Below are 19,170 nucleotides of genomic sequence, written 5' to 3'. Positions count from 1 at the left end.
CTCTTGGGTATTTTCAAAACTAACAAAAAAAAGATTGTGGAAATTCTCGTTTATTTTTCCCATGGTTTCTACCTCCCAATTAAAATTGACCAAATTTTTTTTATGTGGGTATTTTTATTTTTCCTTTTTTTTTTAAGGCTGAGGAATCAGCCTTAAATCCTTTCAGGGAGGCGGTGGCCAGGGGACAGTGGTCTCTTTTGCTTCAACCACTTTGTGCCTGACACGGTGCGCAGAATTTGTCTTGCTGGGGCAGATGCCCTTGTGGCCTGATCCATTTCGTGTCCCCCTTATCCTCACATGGGAGTCTTCATGTGGCAGGTGTCCTAATGGCTTTTAAGTGCCTGACCTGTGCCTACACAATATTGGTGACCTAGTCCTCAGTTGTAAAGAAGACAAAAGAGAGACCCTTACCCGTTCGGGTGGCAGCTACTGGGGCTCAGTGAGCAGTGGGGCCTTTGGAACACACCAGAGGGTAACCCTGGCCAGAGTTCCTCAGTTGCTTCCACAGCACTTGCCTGTTGGCAGAGGGTCCCTGTGAGAAAGGAGAAGCGAGGAGGTGGGGGAAGAGACCCCAAGTTCCCTATATGAGCCACCAGAAATGTCATGGTCCAAGCACATGTTGGGAAAGAATTTCCAGAGATGAGACAGAATGAGAGGGAAATAAAGTTTATAAGTGGGGGAAGAGACCCCAGGTTCCTTATATGGTCCACCAAAAATGTCATGGTCTTAGCACATGTTGGAAAAGAATTTCCAGAGATGAGACAGAATGAGAGGGAAATAAAGTATTAGAGTGGGAGATGCTGTTAGAACAGTGGGCCAGCTCAAGGGAGAACCGACCATGTTGTTACTATAATTATCACTAGATTCCATTGTTCAGTTGCTCACTTGGGTCCAACTCTTTGTGTCCCCATGGACTACAGCATGTCAGATTTCCCTGTCCTTGACTGTCTCCTGGATTTTGCTCAAACTCATGTTCACTGAACTGGTGATGTTATCCAGCCATCTCATCCTCTGTTGTCTTTTCCTGCCTTCAGTCTTTCCCAGCATCAGGGTCTTTTCCAATGAGTCAGCAGCCCTTCACATCAGGTGGCCAAAGTGTTGGAGCTTCAGCATCATTTCTTCCAATGAATATTCAGGATTGATTTCCTTTAGGATTGATGTGATTTGATCTCCTTGCAGTCCAAGGGCCTCTCAGGAGTCTTCTCCAGCACCACAGTTCAAGAGCATTAATTCTTTGGTATTGAGCCTTGTTTATGGTCCAACTCTCACATCCATACATGATTACTGGAAAAACCATCTTTGACGATATGAACCTTTTTTGGCAAAGTGATGTCTCTAATTTTTAATATGCTGTCTAGATTTGTCATAGCTTTTCTTCCAAGGAGCAAGTCTTTTAATTTCGTGATTGCAGTCACCATCCGCAGTGATTTTGGAGCCCAAGAAAATAAAGTCTGTCACTATTTCCATTTTTTCCCCATCTATTTACAGTGAAGTGATGGGACTGGATGCCATGATCTTAGCTTTCTGAATGTTGAGTTTTAAGCCAGCTTTTTCATTGTCCTCTTTCACCTTCAAGAGGCTCTTTAGTTCCTCTTTGCTTTCTGCCATTAGGATGGTGTCATCTGCATATCTGAGGTTATTGATAGTTCTCCCAGCAGTCTTGATTCCAGCTTGAACTTCATCCAGGCCAACATTTCACACGATGTACTTTGCATATAAATTTCGTTCATGACTCCAAATCAAGACCGTATGTTTCATTTGCTTTTTGGATGGTTAAGTACCAACATTAAGGCTCATTTATTTTCCCATGGTTTCTACCCCTCAGTTAAGATTGACCAGTTTTTTTTTTTATGAGGACTGCTTGTTCTCTTCTAACTGAATGTTTAGAGGTAGTGTATTAGCACTGGAGTAGAAATTATAGAAGTGGAAGGAATTACTATTGTAAGAAATGAATGCCTTCTCTTTTTTTCTGATTTTTAACATGCAGTAAATTAAGTCTCCTTGCTTTAAGTTCAGGTTTCCTGAGATACTGCTGATGAAGCTCTATATAATAGTTTCATAAGGGACTCATTATTTTCTACTATCCATTAATTTTGTGTATGTGGGTTTTTTTTTAATTAAGGTGTAATGTTTATAATTTTTCAATTAATTTTTTTGTGTGCATTACAAATTATTTTGAACAAGTTTCCCATTGTGACTGGAACAGAGTAAGCAAGGGAAAGAGTACTGGGAGGTGAAGTCAGAGTGTTGGGGCCAAATCACATAGGGCCTTTGTGAATCATTGTAAAAACATTGATTTTTACTCCAAGAGAAGCCATTGTAGGGGTCTTCCGCTAAGGAGTAACATGAGCTGCGTGTATCTTTTAATAAGTCATTGGCTACGGCATTTAGATTAATCTATGGTGCACAGGGTGAAAGCAGGGGACAGACCAAGAAGTAGACACTAAACTAAGAAAGAAACTTTAATGTATCAGGGACCTCTGGCAACATCAGACTAAAAGGAGTTCCAGAAGTAAACAGAAAAGTTTAGTAATTACATTATCAAGGGATTTGTCAGAAGCTGGAATATTGCTTTTCAAAATTTTAGAGGGGAATTCTTGTAGTCTACAGTTCTGCAGTTGGCCCAATCTTTACTAAGTATGAGGGTAGATATTTTCTGACAGGCAGCCTTTCAAATGTATTTTCTGTGATTCTGTCTCGGAGCATAATTAAAATATATGTTTCATCAGTGTTAAGAGATGTAGACCAGGAAAAAAGACAAAAATAGAAGGAAGGCAAAGGGAACTCCCAGGGTAGCTATGAAGTATGCTCCACAGCTGAGACCTCTGCCGCAGGCCTAGAAACCAGCAGTCTAGATGGAGCAGATCAGAGCACCCTGGGAAGAATAGCTCTGACTTTAAAAATGGAAGTGTAAATTATTTAAGAGGTTTGACCATATGGAGGAGAACTCTGTATTTAAGGGGAGGTTTGTAGTGTTTTTGAAGGACATGGGAAGACTTTGGTATGTTGTTGAAATAGAGAACTAAATAAGCAGATGAAAAGGAGGAAAATTTTTAACTCCAGAAAATGAAATGGAATCATAGTGTCATGGTATTCTTTGAATCAATAGAGGCCGTTATTGGAGGAGAGGGAAGATAGGGTCTAAAGCTTATCTACCCTACTAGTAAGTCATTGGGTAGCATTGAAATGTTACATCAGATTGAATCAAGGCCTACAATATACACATTCTTTTAAAAGACCAAAAGGGTTAAAAGTGGGTACTACCTGTGAACAAGATGAAGACAGGGAGGTGGAGCAAAGGATGGCTGTTTTTAGTTATATGCCTTTTAGCCCTTTGTAACTTTTCAACTGATAAGCATGTAGTATTAAAATAGAAATAAGAATTTTTAAAATATGAAGAAACCAGGTAATTGTACTCTTGGGCGGGGGTGGTGGGGAGCACATCTCAGTAACTAATTACTGCTTAACAATCTAACATTCACTGATTCCAAAGAATGATTTTGTTTATTGAAGGCTTTGTTCTTGAAAGTATTTGAGATTATTCCTTTTCTTAATCCAACTGCATTCCAGTGCCTTTAAGTGTCTTTAGCCTCTGTTGGTATTCTTAAGTTACTCTAACATGCATTTTTGTTGTTTCTTGTGTACTCTTTTTGTTACACTTTTACTGGCCCTCTGAATGCCTAGAATAGTTTTATGATGGAAATGGGAGTATGGAAATTGCTTTAAAGCAAAGTAGGAGAGGATGAACCTTTCTAAAATAAGTGGAGACTATCTGGTTTGAAAAATAAAGGCTGCACAGAGATAGGAAACTGTAAGTTCTGGTGAGTACATAGATTGAAGCATTAGATACGTAGAGATGTTGTAAAGGAGATGTGAATAAATTAGGAACAGATTAAAATAGACTCCAAGTGCTTTGACTAATTTTGGAAACATACTCTAGGCAGACCAGAGCCAGAGAAGATTTTCAGGTAGGAAAATGATAATTATCCAAATCAAAATACAAAATTTTATATCCAGTTTGTATGTATCACAGCTGTATGTAAAACAAATAAATAGTCATAGAAAACTAACATGGAGAAAACTATCTCAAAATGATGATACTGGTTGTCTGCAGTAGGACTCCGTGGCTTTTTCTATTATTTCCACTTTTTCAAAAAATTTTGTATTACTTACGATAGCAGGGTAAAAATAAATCATTATTGTTGCATCTTTGTTTCATTGAGAAACCTGCTTCATCCATTGCCTCATGCTTCTGGCTCTTTATCGAAAGAGTAAATGTCCTAAGAACGTCCTGCTATGAGAAAATGTGAATGCTAAAGAGGGCAGGAACTTTAAGGAAGCATCTGATCTTCAGCTTGGCCTTATCTTCCAACTTATTTTAGGATTGTTAAAGATTCACTCCGGTCAATCCAATCCCCAGCAGGCTGTCCTGACGATCCCCAGCCAGCTCAAACCACTCAGTGTAAACACATCTGGAGGTGTGCAGACGATACTGATGCCTGTGAATAAAGGTGAGTCCTTCACCTATTGGGTGTGGTTGTCCCTAAGTCTGTCTGGTGGGAAGGTCTGTAGTCCGTCCTTTAGTGGCCATTCCTGCCTTGTACAGCCTGCCCTTGAGCTGTCGCCATACTCCCTGGCACCAGCTCTGGGACTGAAAGTAAAACCCAAGTGATCCATTGACTTCTAAATAACTGCTCATTTCTAAAGGTGAGCAGGGGAGTTTATCTTAAACATTTATGAGAGTACAGGTCAGTTGAGTTTTTACTTTATGAGGTTAGTGACCAAGCCTGCATTTCTATGGTTGACAATAACAGCTCAGTTACCCTGGTACTAATAGTAAATAGCCCACCTTATAAATCTGTGTGTAAAGCAAGGACGGTACCATTTCTGTTACACTGAAATTGTTTTTGTGCTAGTCATCTACAGTAGAGCTATCACCTTGGGAGATAGATTATTTTCATTAAAATAATTTCTATATTTCTTGTATCCTCCCCTCCTCTTTTGCCTGTTAGTGGTTCAATCATTTTCTACTAGCAAATCACCTGCCATTCTGCCTGTAGCTGCCCCAGCTCCAGTTGTCCCCAGCCCTGCTCCACCAGCTGTTACAAAAGGTATGTCATTTCCCACAGTATGTTTGCCCAGAAGTTTTATGCAAGACTTTACTATCATAAGACTCCCTTGAATTTCAGCATCCATGAATGAGTCGCTTCAAAAATACGTAGGATGTTTATATACAGACTTCACTGAGGGAAGTACAGAGATGTGTAAAGCATCATTTCTGCCCCCCAAGAATTTATAATCAGGTTGGAGAGAGTTGCAGTAGACAGCAAGCAGTGATTGATAGATGCACAGTAGGTGATCTGAAAAATGAATGCTGAAATATTTCAGTCTAGGATGTGTGGTTCATAGAACATGAGGGGTTGTGGAAGTGGATAACACTTTGGTATAGAACATGGATTTTAACCAGAACTTTTAAGAGTGAAGCATTTTTTACTATGGAGAGGCATGCCAGATTAAGGAAACAGTAGAGATGAAGACTCAGAGGGCTTGTTTGGGCAAGTAGACCAATCAAGGGGACTCACCTGGGGTGTACAGTTATGTAAAGGAGCCATAGGTAGGGTCAGATGTTGGCAGCTGGAAGTGGGGACACTTATGACGATTGACTGGATGGAGAGAGTACAGTGTGTTAGAACAAAACATTTTGACATCTGTAACATCTACAGTAATGATAACTACCTTCTGTAAGAGCCTAAAATAACCCAGCACCATGCTAGTTGCTTGGTGAGAGAGAGAGAGAGATGTATATATATATAATGGGCTCGATAAAGGACAGAAATGGTAGGGACCTAACAGAAGCAGAAGATATTAAGAAGAGGTGGCAAGAATACACAGAAGAACTGTACAAAAAAGAACTTCACGACCCAGATAATCATGATGGTGTGATCACTCACCTAGAGCCAGACATCCTGGAATGTGAAGTCAAGTGGGCCTTAGAAAGCATCACTACAAACAAAGCTAGTGGAGGTGATGGAATTCCAGTTTAGCTATTTCAATTCCTGAAAGATGATGCTGTGAAAGTGCTGTACTCAATATGCCAGCAAATTTGGAAAACTCAGCAGTGGCCACAGGACTGGAAAAGGTCAGTTTTCATTCCAGTCCCAAAGAAAGGCAATGCCAAAGAATGCTCAAACTACCGCACAGTTGCACTCATCTCACATGCTAGTACAGTAATGCTCAAAATTCTCCAAGCCAAGCTTCAGCAATACGTGAACTGTGAACTTCCAGATGTTCAAGCTGGTTTTAGAAAAGGCAGAGGAACCAGAGATCAAATTGCCAATATCCGCTGGATCATGGAAAAAGCAAGAGAGTTCCAGAAAAACATCTATTTCTGCTTTATTGACTATCCCAAAGCCTTTGACTGTGTGGATCACAAGAAACTGTGGAAAATTCTGAAAGCGATGGGAATACCAGACCACCTGACCCACCTCTTGAGAAACCTGTATGCAGGTCAGGAAGCAGCAGTTAGAACTGGACATGGAACAACAGACTGGTTCCAAATAGGAAAAGGAGTACGTCAAGGCTGTATATGGTCACCCTGCTTATTCAACTTCTATGCAGAGTACATCATGAGAAACGCTGGGCTGGAAGAAGCACAAGCTGGAATCAAGATTGCCAGGAGAAATATCAATCACCTCAGATATGCAGATGACACCACCCTTATGGCAGAAAGTGAAGAGGAACTAAAGAGCCTCTGGATGGAAGTGAAAGAAGAGAGTGAAAAAGTTGGCTTAAAGCTCAACATTCAGAAAACGAAGATCATGGCATCCAGTCTGATCACTTCATGGGAAATAGATGGGGAAACAGTGGAAACAGTGTCAGACTTTATCTTTTTGGGCTCCAAAATCACTGCAGATGGTGACTGCAGCCATGAAATTAAAAGACGCTTACTCCTTGGAAGGAAAGTTATGACCAACCTATATAGCATATTCAAAAGCAGAGATATTACTTTGCCGACTAAGGTCCGTCTAGTCAAGGCTATGGTTTTTCCTGTGGTCATGTATGGATGTGAGAGTTGGACTGTGAAGAAGGCTGAGCGCCGAAGAATTGATGCTTTTGAACTGTGGTGTTGGAGAAGACTCTTGAGTCCCTTGGACTGCAAGGAGATCCAACCAGTCCATTCTGAAGGAAATCGGCCCTGGGATTTCTTTGGAAGGAATGATGCTAAAGCTGAAACTGCAGTACTTTGGCCACCTCATGCGAAGAGTTGACTCATTGGAAAAGACTCTGATGCTGGGAGGGATTGGGGGCAGGAGGAGAAGGGGACGACAGAGGATGAGATGGCTGGATGGCATCACTGACTCAGTGGACATGAGTCTTCAGTGAACTCCAGGAGATGGTGATGGACAGGGAGGCCTGGCGTGCTGTGATTCATGGGGTCGCAAACAGTCGGACACGACTGAGCAACTGAACTGAACTGACTGATCAAAGTACCTGAAAAGAGCTGTCAGTATCCATTTTGCAATAAGGAAACTGAAGTTTGGAAATACTAAGTCTGTACTTCCCAAGTGTAGAAAACTAGAAGGCAGTGCAGTCAGAATTTGAAATACTTTTTTTCAGGCATTCCAGGATCTCTCACAATAGTCTTGGGAAGAGATGGATTTGAAACTTACAGGATGACCATCTGAAGCAAGGGTTGGCTGACTGCAGGCTGCTGCTCATTTTTTAAATAAGGTTTTATTGGCACATGGCCATGCTGATTCATTTATATATTGTCTGTGTGTGCACTGCAGCCTCAGAGTTTGGTCATTCCAGCTGAGTTCACATGACCCACAAAGCCTAAAGTATTTACTGATTAGTTCTTTTAGGAGAAGTATGTCAGTCATGATGAAAGATGCTAACCTAGACCAGCATCTCTCCTCAGTAGCAGGTATGTATCATAGTTCTCATACAGATTCGGATTCAATTAATTTTGGACTGGGACCAGAGCATTTCTGTTTGATTTTAATTAAGCATACCATTTGATGAGTTTTGACAAATGCATGATCCCAGCATCCCATTCACACTATAGAAATTCCCAACCCTTGTAGGCAGCCACTGTTTGAATTTCTTCGATAGATCAGTTGTCTGTTTTTTAACTTTATGTTAGTAGAAGCACATGCATTCTTTTGTGTCTGATTTAATTCACCCACTCAGTGTTTTTTGAGATTCAGCCATGTTGTTGCTAAGTAATATTCCATACTGTAGGGGTGGATGGATAGCCCATAATATGTTTATCCTTTCTACTGTTGGTGGACATTAGGTTTGTTTCTAGTTGGGGCTATTATATGTAAGTCTTAGAAGAGCCTATCTAGTAAATAGCTTTCCCAACCTGAAAATAGCTGATTATATGATTTTGTAATTGAGTGCCAGATTAAATGATTGTATTTACAGGAATTCCCTGGTGTAGTTAGGACGTGGTGCTTTCATTCTATGGCAGGTTCAGTCCCCAGTTCAGGAACTAAGATACCACAAGCAGTGCCATGTGGCCCAAATAAATAAATAGCGTATACTTGCGTTTACAGAACTAGAGTGTCTGAAGTTTTTCTGAGGACTTCCTTCTTGAAGTCTCAGAATCACTAGGGGTTGGGGGAAAATGTCTTGCTGACAATGAAATTAGCAAGGTCACTCAATACAAGTTGGTATACATATAAAAACCACTTTGAGTTCTATATAGAAATTAACTGCCAACAATCCACTAAATATTTATGAGAGAAACTTAAAGACATAAAAACTTGAAGGATATACAATTATAATTAATTAATTATATAAATTTACTGAAATACCTGATTTTATTCTCTCTCCCAAAATGACATGGGTTCAGTACAGTCCCAGTCAGAACCTCTAGTATTGTTTTTGTGTTTGTTTAGAAATTGACAAGATAGTCTGAAATGTATATGGGAATGCACAGGCTTAGAGTAGCTGAGATAATCTTGAACAAAAAGCTGGGGGACTTGGGTCATCAGATATATATATACTGTAAGGCTACATAATTGAGATAGTGTAGTATTGGTTCAGGAACAGATAGAATGTAGGGGTCGGGTAGTGGAAGGTGCAAACCATTGGGTGTAAGTCAGGTTCAGAGATGTACTGTACAACACAGGGAATATAGCCAATACTTTGTAATAACTGTAAATGGAAAATAACCTTTAGAAATTGTTTTGAAATTTAAAAAAAACTTTAAGAGACAAAATAGAATAATTGAACAGAAAAGACAGCCCAGAAATAGACACACACATATATGGTAACCTGATTTATGACAGACTTAGCAGGGAAAAGATGTTCTTTTCAATAAGTTGTACTGGGTTAATTAGATATATCCATTTGGGGGAAAGAAGAAAACTTGGCCCGTACCTTACATCATAAAATTTAATTTGCATTGGGTCCTAGACCTAAATGTGAAGGATGAAACAGTAAAGCTTCTGGAAGAGAATATGAGAATATCTTCATGACTTTTCAAAAACACAAGAAAAGTAGCCATGAAAGAACAAATTGATAAATTAGACTTTATTAATACTAGGAACCTCACTGTATCGGATGGACAAAATTAAGAGTGAAAGTTGCCACATACATCCTGAAAGATATTTGCAGTTGATATATCTGACAAAGGAGTTCTCCCCAGAATATAGAAGACCTAAAAGTCAGTATGAGGAAGATGCTGAATTTTTTTTTTTAAAGACCAAGAAGTATAAACAGATACTTTACAGAAGAGGATGTCTAAACACAATGAAATGGAAAGTTGTTCACCCTCATCAGTTGTCAAGAGAATGCAAGTTAAAACCATAGTGATACTGTTCTTTCACCAGAATTAAAAGAACTGCATTGCTAAGTGTTGACAAGGATGTGAAGCACCTGGAACTCACATACCCTGCTTGTGGGGCTACAAATTGACATAATAACTTGGAAATGAGTTTGGCAGTTTCTGATAAAGTTAAATGTGTTATCGACATGTTATGGAACATGTGTTCCAGGAGGTACACTTCTAGGAAATGCATGCATATGTGCACCCAGAGACATACACAAGCTTTGCTTTTTTTTTTAATAGCCAAAAAGACGCTGACACAAAAGGGTATGCATGATGTGATTCCAGTTATACAAAATTTAAAGTGGAATTGGCAGAGAGGAATGCTAGAAGCATAAGGGACCCTGGTTGAGGACTGGAAATACTCTGTGTTTTGATTGGGGTGCTGGGTGCATGGATGTATATGTAGGTAAAATTTATCAAACTGTACCCTTAATATTTGTGCATTTTTTGCAAGTTATGCATCAGTGAAAAGGGGGAAGATACACTAGTGTATTTCACTTCTAGACCTTTGCTTGTATGAAACTATTGAAGGATGTTGAGTAGAAAATGACACTAGCACGCTCCTTTAGGTGCGTGTACTGGTGCTCATGTACAAGATGCGTCGTAAGGGAATAGACTGTCGGCCGGGAAGCTGGTGCAAAAGAAGTGTGTGTGTGTGCACGCGTGTGCATGCAGTGTTTTGATCAGAGACTACAGAAGGAAGACATGCTCCTGACACGTTTATCTTCCATAGTAGATTTGGTAAGATCATGGCATCCAGTCCCATCACTTCATGGGAAATAGATGGGGAAACAGTGGCTGGCTTTATATTTCTGGGCCCCAAAGTCACTGCAGATGTTGATTACAGCCATGAAATTAAAAGACGCGTACTCCTTGGAAGGAAAGTTATGACCAACCTAGACAGCATATTAAAAAGCAGAGACATTACTTTGTCAACAAAGGTCTGTCTGGTCAAGGCAATGATTTTTCCAGTGGTCACGTATGGATGTGAGAGTTGGACTGTAAAGAAAGCTGAGTGCCGAAGAATTGATGCTTTTGAACTGTGGGGTTGGAGAAGACTCTTGAGAGTCCCTTGGACTGCAAGGAGATCCAACCAGTCCATCCTAAAGGAGATTAGTCCTGGGTGTTCATTGGAAGGACTGATGTTGAAGCTGAAATTCCAGTACTTTGGCCACCTGATGCGGAGAGCTGACTCATTTGAAAAGACCCTGATGCTGGGAATGATTGAGGGCAGGAGGAGAAGGGGACGACAGAGGATGAAATGGTTGGATGGCATCACCGACTCAATGGACATGGGTTTGGGAGGACTCCGGGAGTTGGTGATGGACAGGGATGTCTGGCGTGCTGCAGTTCATGGGGTCGCAAAGAGTCGGACACAACTGAGCAACTGAACTGAACTGAAAAGCTTCGTGTGATGTGCTCTGATTTTTCCCCAGTACAAAAGATCTGATTTTTTTTTTTTTGCCGTGTGTCTCAGAACACTAAGATAATGCTAAAAGATGATAAACAAAAGATATTAAACTTAGAACAGGCCAGCATTGTATTTTAATGTGGCGTTGTTCAAGTGTATGTGTGTGGTCTTCCATAGTGGTATGGTTAGCCCTCTAAGAAATATCTAAAAGCCATTTTATTGCCCTGCCTTTGTCATGAGATGCAGGCTAACAGTTCTCCCCTTGTCTGCTGATCCCGTGACGACAGGCACCATCCCAGCACTCTGGCTGTGTCTCTGCAGCTGTGGCAGCGTCCTCACTGGGTTCCCATTGTTTCTGTCCACAGGTGTCGTGCCATCATTGAGCCCTAATAGCGCTCTCATTGTTTCTATTCCCTTGTAGTGAAGACCGAACCGGAAACACCTGCACCAAGCGGCCCCTCCCAGGATGATCAGACAGCAGTGAAAACAGAAGACAGTTCTGAGCTGGGAAACTATGTCATTAAGTAATTACCTCAGTCCTTTCTAAGGGGGGTGTGCCTTTAGTATGTCATGGTACTTGAGAAAAAAAATCCCTGTGACAACTATATGTAGAGTTGTCTGTGTGCATTAAGCCCTTTGATGGGTAGAAGCTTCTGTCCATGCGTGGTGAACACGTATTACCATTTGCTGCACAGCTCAGGAGGCTTCATTTAACACCTCGATGTGACCTCCAAACGGCACCTGATTGGTTGCCTCAAGAGCCTCGGATGCAATTACAGGCTCCCTTTGAGCTTGCCAACATGAAGTTTCTTGCCTCCATCTTTGGGTGTGAAATTTCTTATGATGTAATTGCTTAGGTGTGTGTACATTTTGTGTTGCAGTGTCCACATATGTGCCCCCTTAAACAGCTGCCTTTTTATGGCCCAACCCACTTAGTGCTGCTTCTAGAAATACTGAGATTTTCTCATTCCAAACTGGCAAAACCACTTCTAGCATATTTTGAAGTATCTCAAACTGCTGGACAGTAGAGACTTAGCCACTGTCACGGAGGTGACAGCATGAACTGTAATAACACTAAGAGTCTCTGCTCTAGTGACAGTCACACTACAGAAAGATTACACGACTGTTTTAAAATATAAAAGGAAATGTCAAGTTTGCATTATTTGTCCTTCCTGGGGTCTCATCTGTTTTAGTGTTGACTTTAAGCATTAAATGCTCTTTGTTTATAAAGAAAGTGATATACAGAAGGAAGGACTTGCAGATATAGTTGGGTTTAATTCCCTTGTAAAGGAGAAATATTTCATACATACATAAATTCATACGTATATACACACAGACACAGTTAGAGACCGCTGTCTGTATTTGCTACCCTAATTTTCTTTTGTCCTCCTTAGGATAGACCATTTAGAGACCATCCAGCAACTCTTAACAGCAGTAGTAAAGAAGATCCCATTAATTACTGCAAAAAGTAAGACCACACGGAGTATATGGGAGCGTGGTTTAAAGCTGTGACCTGCTTGGGGTATTGAGTCAATTTGAATCACTTGGTGTTGTAATTAATACTGACGGTAGTTATCTTGGGGTGGGGTTTAGCTACAGCTGTGGCTTATTGGCAGGGTTGAGAATTCACACAGTCTTGGTCAGTCGGTTAGTCTTTTACTACTTTCACTGTGTTTGATCTGCAGAAGGAATTTTTTTTGTTATAGTATAGAAATTATAAATATGTAGTGTATATATAAAATTGTATTTGTTTTTAATGTTTATTAATAAGGAAAATAATTAGCATTTGCCCGCAGCATGCCAGACTCTGCAGGCTTATTATACTTACTTATTTAACCATGGTCCGGGCTTCCCTGGTGGCTCAGAGGTTAAAGCGTCTGCCTGCAATGCAGGAGACCTGGGTTTGATCCCTGGGTCGGGAAGATCCCCTGGAGAAGGAAATGGCAACCCACTCCAGTATTCTTGCCTGGAGAATCCCATGGACAGAGGAGCCTGGTGGGCTACAGTCCACGGGGTTGCAGAGAGTCGGACACGACTGAGCGACTTCACTCACTCACTCACTCACTCCATGGGATACATGCTGTCATCTCCGTTTCACAAATGAGAAAACTGAGAATAAGCAAGGTTGAGTCACCTGTTCAAAATCACAGTAGCTACAGGTCATGCAGTTTTGATTCCAGAGTCATGTATCTTTCATCTGACACTCCTGTCGCTCACTCTGTAGAACTGCACGACTATCAAGACCTCCAACAGTGAAGTCTCCTCTGTCCCTGCCCATTGTTAGCAAGACTGAACCATTTGCTTCTCAGCCCTGGTTGCTCTGACAGAGAGCATGACTGACAGCCTGTGGATACTTAGGTGTCTGCTCTTGGGCAAGGTCACCTGTGAACATTTAGAGGGAAGGGATGAAGCAGATCATCACTTCACATTCATGGGACTATGAAATGATGAGCCAAGTACAGACTACCCTGCTTTTTTTCCAGCTGTAATAGCAAAAATTAATTTTTTTTCCCCTCAGGGTTTAGGGGGTCATTTTGAAGTAGCTCAAAGTTAATTTTCAATGATTCTTCTAGCCCAGCAGAAAAAATTTTTAATCTTTTCTAAAAAAAAAACCAGGTACAAATATAGAATGTTCGAGCTTAAAGGCAGTTCAGGAGCCATCTTCCTAGTCATTTGACTTTACAGTTAAGAAAACTGAAGCCCAGAGTGATGATGTAGGTTGCTCCAGGCACCTTAGTTAATAGGCCAGGGCTGGTTCTCAGGTCTGCTCCCAGTGGAATGCCATTGCCATTTATTTTAATAGAAAATCTGTCATGATGAAGCTTTCTCTACCACAGAAGCTGATTTCCCAAGGAGGGCTGTTGTTTTGAGTACACATGAATGAGATGCCTTCTATTCTAAGGACAAGCCCTTCTGTATTATGTTGCATCGAATTTGCCTAGTAAGGAACATAGCCCATAAAGAGGTCTAAAGAAACTTCTTGGACATGCCTCCAGCAAATAAGATTTTATTTAAATCTTAACTTTATTCAGAATTTGCTGGATATGTGCATTCTAGGTGAAGATGCCAGCTGTTTTTCTGCAAAATCTGTGGAGCAGTATTATGGCTGGAACATTGGGAAAAGGAGAGCTGCTGAGGTAATCCCATGTCTGCCTCTTTGATACGCAGGCCACCACTGAGAGCCTGTTGGAGAAAATAATCAAACACATGTGCGTTCTGGCTGCTTCCATAAACATCGTCATATGGAGCAGTCATAAATTCTGCAGCATGTTTTGTTAAATATTTGATGATAGAACTTTTTCCTTAGTTAAAAATCTCATTCTCCAAAGACTTGTAGGTAGCCTTTGAAAGACCTACTTTATTTTCCTGCATTGCTAAAAATTTCTAGAAGTTTTTAAAGAATTGTAATATGTTAAAATTAAGTCAACTATTTATTGTTCAGTGTGGCAGCTACTCTGCCAAACAGTGAGGCTATAAGAGGAAGTGGCAAGTACAAAGGCGTAGGAAGCTTTGAGAAAGCCAGCGATGGGTTTAGGGAGGGTGGGAAAGTGGGAGATCACAGGCTGGGACCAGCTGAAACACCTTATAGTCCAGGCTTAGGAATTTCAGTTATTTTATAAACATTAGGTAAACGTTCTCATACTTTTTTTTTTTAAACTGAGGAGAAACACCATCAGATTTTTTTCCTCAGAAAAAAGTTATTCTAACAGGTTAGCATGGTAATTTGCAATTGGGTGATTTATTTGAACGTGCTCCTAAGTTGAAGGATTTCATTATGCGCCCCCCACCCCTAATTTTTTTTAAGTGGCAAAGAGCGATGACAATGCGAAAAGTCTTACAAGAAATACTGGAGAAGAATCCAAGATTTCACCACCTGACTCCACTTAAAACCAAGCACATTGCTCACTGGTGTCGCTGCCATGGCTACACCCCACCTGACCCTGAAAGCCTGAGGAATGATGGGGACTCGATCGAGGATGTGCTGACCCAGATCGACAGTGAGCCAGGTAAGCAAGGCGGGGGGTGGGGGGTGTACTCAGCACCATGGGCAGCTGAGAGGCGTCTCCTTGGAGCACATGCTCGTCTCTCAGCCTTCAGGGCTCTCAGGCTACATCAGCCCCAGCAGGTCTCAGAGCTCTTTTCTTCACCTGAGGTAAAGGGACCCGAGGACTCCAGGGGTTAGCAAAAGTCTCCACTCACCTCTCACCATGTGTCTTATCCACCCCACTGACAGTCCCTACCAAACTATTTGTGCCCAAGTGTCCCAGTCCCAGCCGGGGATGTTCCAGCCCACGGCATGCAATAGTCACACACCATTCATTCAGGTGCCCCCCTCCTCTGCATTAGTTCTCCTTTGGAAACCTTCTTAATCCACCTCCTTTCCTCCCAGAAGTACTTCTTCCTTTGTGACCTACGAGTCTTCTTCCCTGAAGATGGGGACAATGTCTTATGTTATTTTATCTCCAAAAACCTAGTCTGGAGGTGTACTGCCTGGTGTTGGAGGCACAGGTGTAAATAGCTAATAATGTTGCAGATAAAATGGTTTTTTTATAAAGATACAAATAACTGTATGTGGGTGGGGGTGCAGGGGAGCTGGGCATAAAGATACATGGGGAGAATGTTTTGAGTTTCACCTTAAAGAATAAGTATTGTTTTCTCCTTTTAACCGCATCTTTATAGAAAAACAGACCCTTCACCTTCCAGTCTGAGGAAGGCCGGAGCACAGGCAGAGTCTGGGGGGTCCTTTAAGACTTAACACAAGTCTCATTTTCTCCATGAAGCTTTCCTGAGAGCCCTAATGCAGGGTGGCCTCCCCTTTCTCCGATCTCCAGTGGTATTTAATACCAGAACCTTGAGATTTCTCAGATTTTTATTGCTAAGTGCTTTGGAGAGCAGAGGCCTTGTTGATTATTTCTGTGTTTCTCTGACAGGGTATGTAAAACACAGTATTTTTCCTGTACTGGGCTTTCTTATTAATATGACTGATTAACTCTGTGAGCGTCCTGCCAGTAAAGTAGAGAGAGTTGGAATGCTTTGCCTCCATCCTGCTGGGAGTCTTTAACCCCATGTCGACCTCACTCACTTAGCATTAAGTAAAAGGGATGCATAGAACATTCCCAGAGCCCTAGCTGGCTTTAAAGCTCTATATATACTCTGTTGGGCTCTGTATAAATCAGCTAAAGATGGGATGCATGGTATACACTAAAATGGTAGTAGTACTCAGCTGTAAGCAGAACATGGGTGATTTTTTCACTGTTCATTTTTAAATTCTCCAGAAGTAAAAAAAAATTTTTAAATCAGTGGGGTGGGAGGATGGCCTCGTTTTTAGTGGCAAGAGTCAGAATTATGTGCTGTTTGACCCAGATTGCCCTTAATAGCACATATGTCTTAACACAAGATGCCTGTCTTGGTGCTTGTCTCACTTATGAATTACTAGTTCCTATAATTATAGGTCTGTAGAATTTTAGAACTGGACAGGAGTCAGCTCCCTGGTACTTAATCCTTCTGGGTCTCAGGCTTTTGGTCCCTTGGAGATGCAAAGTCCCTTTTCTTTGGTCGCCATAGTCATAAGACTGATTGCCTCTCATTTAGAGTGCCCATCATCATTCTCATCCGCTGACAACCTCTGCCGGAAACTGGAGGACCTGCAGCAGTTTCAGAAGAGAGAGCCGGAGAACGAGGAGGAGGTGGACATCCTCAACGTCTCAGAGCCATTAAAGATAAACATCAAGAAAGAACAGGAAGAGAAACAGGAAGAGATGAAACTCTACCTGCCACCAACACCGGGCTCTGAATTTATTGGTGACATCACACAGAAGGTAGGGGGCTAAGGCCTGTGCTGTGAGACCCCTAACCTGGGGCTCGGGTGCCTTAGAGACTGACACCAGACTTTCTGGGGAGATAGATATAGATGGTAAAGCTGGGCGAACTGTCTGGCACCCGCTTTCCCATGTCAGGGCCTTTGGGCAAGAAAGTGAATCACACGTGTAGAGCTTGCTCATCGAATATGACATTGGAGCAAAGGCAGCTAGGTGTAGGCAGTTTCGTATTTTTCATCTCCTTTTTTCTCATCTGCCTCAGTAGAAGCACCTTTCCCTTCAGAGGCATGTCAGAACGTGCTTTCCCTGACATTCTAAATAGCTCCCAAGTGCCCTGCCAGGGAGTGGATGTGGCACTGACTCCCTTGGGGTGCAGGAGAGAACTGTCCACATGCCTCTGGTGGAACGCAGCTTCACTGCATCTGCACGGCTGCCTGGGACCCAAGTGAGAGACTTGTTCTTTTCCCCTACAGAGGAAATAAAAAATGGGGCAGTTTCCAAGTATATCTTCTTTCTTTTGTAAATAGGGCCTCAGAGTCTGATGCAGGCTTTCCAGTGTGTGGCCCCACTGTCAGAATTCATAGTAGATTCTGTGTTCTCTCATGAAGGAGATTTGGGCATGAGAGGAGGATTCTAATAGCATTTTCAACAATCCCTCAGAAACATGGCACAATAGGGTAACAGATTCTTCTGGTTGTTACATTCTGTGTTGCTTCTCCGTGAGTTTTGTCTAGGACATTTGTAGAGTGTCTCTTCCACCCAGACATCTCCTTGGGTATCAGAAATATGCTTGTTTTTAATGTACAAATAGAAACAAAAGGCCTTCTTTTGCTCTTCCAGATTGGGATCACCCTGCAGCCTGTGGCGCTGCATAAAAACGTGTATGCGTCGGTGGTGGAGGACATGCTTTTGAAGGTGGGTGCCTGTGGGCAGCTGAGGGGCTGTCGGGGGCTGAAGCACCATGGGGCCAGCCAGGCAGGACACACTGGATCCCAGGATGCTTTGAAAAAGACAAGGACAGAAATGGAACAAAGATGACAGGCTTTATAATTTCTTTCTTGTTATTTTTAAATCAATTCAATTGTAATTCCTCTGCGTGTCAAAGCAGCTGCAAGAGTTCCTGTGCCAGTGTCACTAACAATATTTTTAAATGCCATTTCAAGTGCTAAGTAGCCTGAAGTGCAAGTCAGAGCTCTCAGTGCTTTCAGAGGTGACTTGCATGTCACAGTAGAAACGGCCACAACTGTCCCAGCCCTCGGCAACAGAATGACAGAACCAGGTTCCTTACCCAGCTGTTCTTTCCTGGTGGATCCCCTCCAGGGGCAGGGATACCTCACAAATAGCCGTCACCTGTTTCCTTTATTAAAGCAGTGTCTGATTAATGAAAATCATCCCCTTCACAATTCAGAATCATGGCCTCTATGCTGCTGCTAAGTCGCTTCAGTCCTGTCCAACTCTGTGCGACCCCATAGACGGCAGCCCACCAGGCTCCCCTGTCCCTGGGATTCTCCAGGCAAGAACACTGGAGTGGGTTGCCATTTCCTTCTCCAGTGCATGAAAGTGAAAAGTGAAAGAGAAGTCGCTCAGTCGTGTCTGACTCTTCGAGACCCCATGGACTGCAGCCTAGCAGGCTCCTCCATCCATGGGATTTTCCAGGCTAGAGTACTGGAGTGGGGTGCCCTTGCCTTCTCCGCATGGCCTCTATATTTGTGGCCTATTATTCAAACCTCTAGTTTTTCCTTAAGGACTTTGGATCTTTAGATACAGTGGTTTCCCAAATTTAGGGCCTGGGATGGGGTCAGCTGCATCCCTCTGGCCAGCATGCAGGTGGCATTTTAGAGTAACAGCATCTTCTGTTACAGGCTACAGAGCAGCTAGTCAGCGACATCCTGAGACAGGCTTTAGCAGTTGGATACCAGGCAGCATCGCACAACAGGTACAGTTCTCACTTCCTCACAGTTCCCATCAAGATGTTTTATACTTTAAATCAGTTCAGTAGGAGGTGGAGGTGTCCATGCTTGGGACATTCTCAGAGCCAGACTTTCTCAAAACAACCAAGCAGATGCCTGATTCTATCTCTTGGTTGTGAGAGGTCTGTG

The 19,170-nt window shown here is 42.1% G+C and overlaps 1 protein-coding gene across 6 annotated transcripts in view; it reads left to right on the top strand.

Moving 5' to 3' along the window:
* YEATS2 (YEATS domain containing 2) overlaps positions 1-19,170 on the top strand; it is a 108,029-nt gene that overhangs the window by 85,616 nt on the left and 3,243 nt on the right. For 5 of the 6 annotated variants that reach the window (XM_052654300.1, XM_052654254.1, XM_052654336.1 and 2 more), the window contains 9 exons: positions 4,383-4,511; positions 5,013-5,111; positions 11,674-11,776; positions 12,647-12,720; positions 14,310-14,389; positions 15,058-15,259; positions 16,845-17,071; positions 17,912-17,986; positions 18,934-19,007. In XM_052654300.1, coding sequence (XP_052510260.1) covers positions 4,383-4,511; positions 5,013-5,111; positions 11,674-11,776; positions 12,647-12,720; positions 14,310-14,389; positions 15,058-15,259; positions 16,845-17,071; positions 17,912-17,986; positions 18,934-19,007 — 1,063 coding nt within the window. Of the gene's footprint in view, positions 1-4,382; positions 4,512-5,012; positions 5,112-11,673; positions 11,777-12,646; positions 12,721-14,309; positions 14,390-15,057; positions 15,260-16,844; positions 17,072-17,911; positions 17,987-18,933; positions 19,008-19,170 lie in introns of those variants that run through there. The other variant, XM_052654478.1, reaches the window with a different exon arrangement.

This window comes from Budorcas taxicolor, chromosome 1 (assembly GCF_023091745.1).
Source record: "Budorcas taxicolor isolate Tak-1 chromosome 1, Takin1.1, whole genome shotgun sequence".
In the NCBI taxonomy this organism is placed as follows: domain Eukaryota; kingdom Metazoa; phylum Chordata; class Mammalia; order Artiodactyla; family Bovidae; genus Budorcas; species Budorcas taxicolor.
The sequence above is the reverse complement of the archived record's forward strand: the minus strand, read 5'-3'. Positions and strand labels throughout refer to the sequence as shown.